This window comes from Oncorhynchus masou, chromosome 13, assembly GCF_036934945.1.
Source record: "Oncorhynchus masou masou isolate Uvic2021 chromosome 13, UVic_Omas_1.1, whole genome shotgun sequence".
Classification (NCBI taxonomy): domain Eukaryota; kingdom Metazoa; phylum Chordata; class Actinopteri; order Salmoniformes; family Salmonidae; genus Oncorhynchus; species Oncorhynchus masou.
The window spans coordinates 90,909,563-90,915,562 of NC_088224.1; the positions used below are offsets into that span (position 1 = coordinate 90,909,563).

The 6,000-nt window shown below is 43.0% G+C and overlaps 1 protein-coding gene across 1 annotated transcript; it reads right to left on the minus strand.

Annotated features, from left to right (window-relative positions):
- Positions 1 to 4,526: 4,526 nt before the first annotated feature.
- LOC135553480 (zona pellucida-like domain-containing protein 1) lies at positions 4,527 to 5,575 on the minus strand. Its single transcript, XM_064985585.1, has one exon. The coding sequence runs from the start codon at positions 5,553 to 5,555 to the stop codon at positions 4,527 to 4,529; it is 1,029 nt and encodes a 342-aa protein (XP_064841657.1). The 5' UTR covers positions 5,556 to 5,575.
- Positions 5,576 to 6,000: the final 425 nt, after the last annotated feature.

Sequence of the window (6,000 nt, forward strand, 5' to 3'; positions counted from 1 at the left end):
CTTGTTAGATATTGTTGCACTGTCGGAACTAGAAGCAAAAGTGTTTCGCTACACTCGCAATATAATCTGCTAACGATGTGTATGTGACAAATACAATTTGATTTGATTTGATTTACATGACCTACAGCATTGTCTGGCAAATTCATGTTTCTGACATTTTTGGACTACAAAAAAACTATTGATTTAGAACCACAGAGTTACCCACAAGAGGCAAAGAAAACAGGAGCTGCCTCCACTATTCCAGCACCATTTCAATTAAAACATTTCAACATCTTCAAATCACCTCTGCTTAGTCTAAAACAGTGACAACTAAAGATACCAAAAACAATTTTGTCCAATCAACATAAGCTAGATATGATGTGGCTGTCCATGATTCTGATTTCTGTGTGTGTGTGTGTGTGTGTGTGTGTGTGTGTGTGTGTGTGTGTGTGTGTGTGTGTGTGTGTGTGTGTGTGTGTGTGTGTGTGTGTGTGTGTGTGTAGAAAAGTAGAAAAAACATGACTCACCCTACATGTAGAGAAACGCCAATGTCATCCTCCTCTCGTTCATGTTGACGAAGCGTTCTATGACTCTGTCGTACAGCACACGCTTTTAGTTTTGTTGTTCTTGGCTACCTTCCTAAAACGCTTGCTCGCTAGCCTAGCTTCCTGTCATGGGCAACGATGAGCCAATTAGTTTAGATTAGCGTACTACATCTAACTACATATTGAACTTCCATCCTCTCAGGGCCAGAGGCACAACAATTTATGAATTTATGGTTGGATCAGAATTGCCGTTGTAATCATTGGCCAGTACGGAGAATTAAGTAAAACCACAAGTCCAAATCTCTAGGCTACCCTGGGGTGGCAGGGTAGCCTAGTGGTTAGAGCGTTGGACTAGTAACCGGAAGGTTGTGAGTTCAAACCCCCAAGCTGACAAGGTACAAATCTGTCGTTCTGCCCCTGAACAGGCAGTTAACCCACTGTTCCCAGGCCGTCATTGAAAATAAGAATTTGTTCTTAACTGACTTGCCTGGTTAAAGGTAAAGGTAAAAAAAAAATACATGGCAAATTTAGGGAAGGGTACATTTTAGCTAGCTGGATAGCCACCAGGAGGACAACGACACAACAATTCAAGTTTTTTCTGACAATGACATTTTGCTTTTGATGTGATTGGTCTGAAGCCAAGTCCAAACTGGCTTCCATTGACACCTTTTTTTGGAACATTCACATTCGATCTCACTCAGTTTAAATCAACGCTGATTTGCAATTATTTTATCCTTTTTTTTTTTTTTATCAAAGGACACCAAATGATCACTGGCTTCGCTAGCGTTCAATGGGATTATTTTGAACCTAAGCTTGTCGCATGCATTCCAGGCTTCGGGACGACTCCCATTGTTAAGGCGGAGACATGAGCATCTCGTCATTATACAGTGCATTTGGTAATTATTCAGACCCCTTCACCTTCACCTATCCATATTTTCTTACGTTACAGCCTTATTCTAAAATTTATTAAATCGTTTTTTTTCTCTCATCAATCTACACACAAATACCCCATAATGACAATGACATAATTGCAGGAAATTTGTGATAAATTCACAACATTTTCTCTCCGCCCCCATGGGAAAATGTGTAGAATTGCCAAAAAGTTACTTTAAAAAACATAGAGGCTACTTCTGTCAAGAGGGGTGCAAAAAAACAAACAAATTGCACGTGAAGGGGCCCAAAATGCTATAGCTGTACATGCTATACACTCGCAAACTGAAAGCATATGTACAAATTATTGGTTAAGAGAGAGGACTCAAATATCACCTTAATTTGTAGCTTTATCATCGCTGCAAAGTTGGTTCCAGTTTCAGTCACTTCTTTGGCCACATTTCGCATGGGTCTAACAAAAACACCTTAATGACTGGTTGACATGTGGAATTGTTTTAAGATGGTGGGTTGACATATGGAATTGTTTTAAAACGGTCACACCAAGGATAATTTAGTTATTTGATTTAGAATTTTAGGACCCCAGGAAATCACAGATTTTCTGCAATTATGTCATTGTCATTATGGGGTATTGTGTGTAGATTGATGAGAGGAAAAAACGATTTAATCAATTTTAGAATTGTGACCCCTTTTTTTTAATTAAAAACATTGAATGAAACATTTTCACCCATATTTCACCTTTTCATAGAGAGATCATATTAATGTGTAGTCCGAACTGGTCGGACGATACAAACAGAAGATGGCAGATCGGCGGTACCGACTTCCAACGTGTCCCGAGACGCAACCCAAACCGTTCAAAAGCTACAGATGTTGTTGTGAGATGACTGATTTTCAGGATGTCTTATAGTCGGACAAACACCGCTGATGCGGAAGGCCCCCATTGGCGGATGTGAGGGATTGAGACGCAGGCCATGCAAAATGTATGCTAATTAGATTTACGCGGGGGCGTGGACATCAACTCTAGGGCAAATTGTACAAATAGGCGGGGTTTATGATTGTGGCTGTGGTAACTAGTGACGTTAGTTACGAGTTTCATGCAGCGTACCAGAGTAGCTCTTCCCCTGTCATATTAGTTTGTAGCCCAGATGCTACAGACAAAAGTTGATACCGCAGCATTACTGACTTCAGACGAGTCCCGTGACACTTGTGGGGGTCGTAGAGCAAAACGGAGAACACCATTGTGTTCGTGAGAGTCTCCCTTCTGTAGGCGGATGTGAGAAGGCCGATCTTCAAGATGTCACCTGGTCTGACAAACAAGTGTGTAGCTCTGCCACTTTCCACTGCATAAGAGGAAGGGCGACGTAGGTGGATGCGGTGGATTGAGACTTCATGCAAGAAAGCAGATATCTCTAGCTTAAATTGACAGATTTTGTGGCAGATTTATTTACTATGTCACTTATATGGATGCACCGGTGCATCAATAGACTGTAGGGGGTTAAATAATCAAAATCAACAAAACATACTGTAGCAATCTTTGCTTTCCATATTGGCGGGATGCGTAGGTGGTTTGACTTTCACGCTGGAGACTCAGGTTCGCTTCCCACTCCCTCCGTTCGCTACATTGGTGTCAGAAGTGGGATGGTGGCTGTGAGGCAGTCGGAACACATGGCCCCAATGTGTGAGGGGCGCTGAGGTTAGTTGAAGCACGTACCTTCCCGTTTGTAGGAGGCAGTCTAGTGAATCTCGCCATGTTACAATTAGTTATCAAGCTAACTTTCTAGCAGGTTGTTTAATGAAGATATAATTTTTTTTTATGAACATGTTCACTATATTTGTGAGATTAGAACAACTTTCCAATGATAAATATAGCTAGTTATCTACAAAAACAGAATCATACAATAAATCACCCCAAAATTGCTCACTCACCATAACAGCAGATTGGTTAAATTATCCTTTCAGAACATGCAGCAGGTTTGAAATAAAATATAAGCCCCGCCCTCGTAATTGAGTCAACCAACCACATTAATTCTTTCTTCGTGGCAGAGCTGCGTTCATGCCCGCGTTCATATTTTGTCGGGTAAATCGTAAATACAACCTTCCTACTGGGATATATGCACGTGAACACCCCTCCAACCTTTCGTTACGACTAGGAAACTTGGCCATGATCTCTTTCCCACATGATGAACACTGACTTCACGCACCACAAACATGACCATGATTTCGGGTGGTCAATGGTGAGAACGGTTCTTGCTTTCCTTCTGATCTCCGAGCACTTGAACTCTCCAAGTCTTTCGTCCGATCACTGCGACAGGACGTGAACGCGACATAAGTGCATTGGTCATGACATTAAATGAGTACCTGCACACAGCACTAGCTAAGCCTGTAACAGTGTCTTTACACACACACACACAGCACTAGCTATGTCTGTAATAGTGAGTTCACATAGACACAGCACTAGCTAAGCCTGTAATAGTGTCTTTACATAGACACAGCACTAGCTAAGTCTGTAATAGTGTGTTCACATAGACACAGCACTAGCTAAGCCTGTAATAGTGTCTTTACATAGACACAGCACTAGCTAAGTCTGTAATAGTGTGTTCACATAGACACAGCACTAGCTAAGCCTGTAACAGTGTCTTTACACACACACACAGCACTAGCTAAGTCTGTAATAGTGTGTTTACATAGACACAGCACTAGCGAAGTCTGTAATAGTGTGTTTACATAGACACAGCACTAGCGAAGTCTGTAATAGTGTGTTTACATAGACACAGCACTAGCTAAGCCTGTATAGTGTCTTTACACAAACACAGCACTAGCTAAGTCTGTAATCGTGTCTTTACACAAACACTCTAAAAGGTGGATTGTTCTATTCTTTAGTATACATAACATTAATCAGCTATAGCTGGCAAATAACTAGAAAAACAAGATCTCCCAAATGTAAACAAATATGGAAAAAAAGGCATGATAAGTTGAGTCCTCCTCCAGAGTAGTGAGACCAGCAGGTGGCCCACACACGGTCTTGAGCTGAGGACCCCATTTATACTCAAGTCAATGCCACCAACCTGACCTGTATTTAAAGGGACAACGCCGTCTGTCCCGCTGATCCATATTTCAACTCAATCGAGGCGGAGCAGTCAACCCCCTTTTTAATGGTTTGAGTGTCACTGCTGCCATTGTAATGACAATAATGCAGACAAATGCCAGAAAGCCCACTGCCACACCAAGTCCTGTAGAAGTGTCTGAGTTGTTGCTGGCAGTCTCCTGTTCTTTTATTGGCACATCTCTTTCTGCTCTGATGGTGATAGGAGTAGAGCTAATGGTTGTGTACCCTGTCACTCCGTCTACAGCAGTCCTTCTCCTCCGGTTGGTACATTGTTTAAGAGTAGTGCAGGCGCTCTCCTCACAGAGACGGGTGATGCAGTGGAGGAAGTAGGTGGACATCATCTCATTTGGTTGCTCCATGAATCGGAAGGCCGGGAAGGAGAAGCAGGCACGTTGACTCTCTCCGTTCTCTTTGATGACGGTCAACGGGTCGACGTTGCAAGGGACAAACAGGTTAAAGATAGTGGAGTTGTCACCGTCGGGTTGTGGAGAAATGGAGGCGTAGCATTGGTCCAGGAACACATGGTAATGGGAGGTCAGGTTGGTGGCTTGGACTCGAGTGTAGATTTCGGTCCTCAGCTCAAGACCCTGTTTCGGAATGATTAAGGGCGAAATGTAGTTGTCATCGCTGAAAAGATTAAGACTCAAAGTGCTGATGAAAGTGCCATTGTTGTCCTTAACCGCAATGGAGGATGCAGACGTATCAATCTGGGTGTTGTTGGTCAGGTACTCTAAGGGATAGGCACAGGAGTAATAATACTTCAACACAGTGTTGTAAGTGACTGGCCCTGTGGCGGGATCATATGCTCGGACCACCCCGCTGACGTTGACTGTCTGGAGGTTGGAGAGGTCAGAGAATATTCCTGTGCCTGCAGTGCTGCTTGTCCTGAAGAGGCTGCCACAGGAATTGGTTGTGTTGAGGGGGAATTCAAACCTCACGACAGGTGGAATCACACTTTGATCTAAGGTTCCCTTGCAGGCTGGGCCATTCATGACGTGGTTGAGGATAAGCAGGGACTCGTTGTAGCCAGTGTACATGGCTGGGCAGATGAGGATAGCCAGGCCAATAGATTTGGTTCCACAAGTTACCGAGATGTCAGTGTATTGTGGCCGTCTTAAGTTTGTTCCACAGTCAATTAATTGTAGTTGACTGTTCTTTGCGCCCATCATGGCAAAAAGTACAAAGCTGAGAAGTTTCATTTTTTTTTGCGTTCCTTGCTGTGTTCATATCTTGACTGTCCTTCTTCATTACAGGTGCTCTTATAGCCAGGGCTCCTTCTTGGGATAGGACAGAAACAAGGTCAACGTTGCTCTGCTTATTCAAACGATTACATTGTGTTGAGGGTGTCACGCAGAGAAAATTGCCTATTTCTTTTGTCAATGTTCTTGAAAATGCAGGTTCCCTTGGGCTGATATGATGTTTCATGCAGTGGTGAATGTAAATGTAAACGAACCCGTTGTTGGCCTCATTTTGACTCCCGAC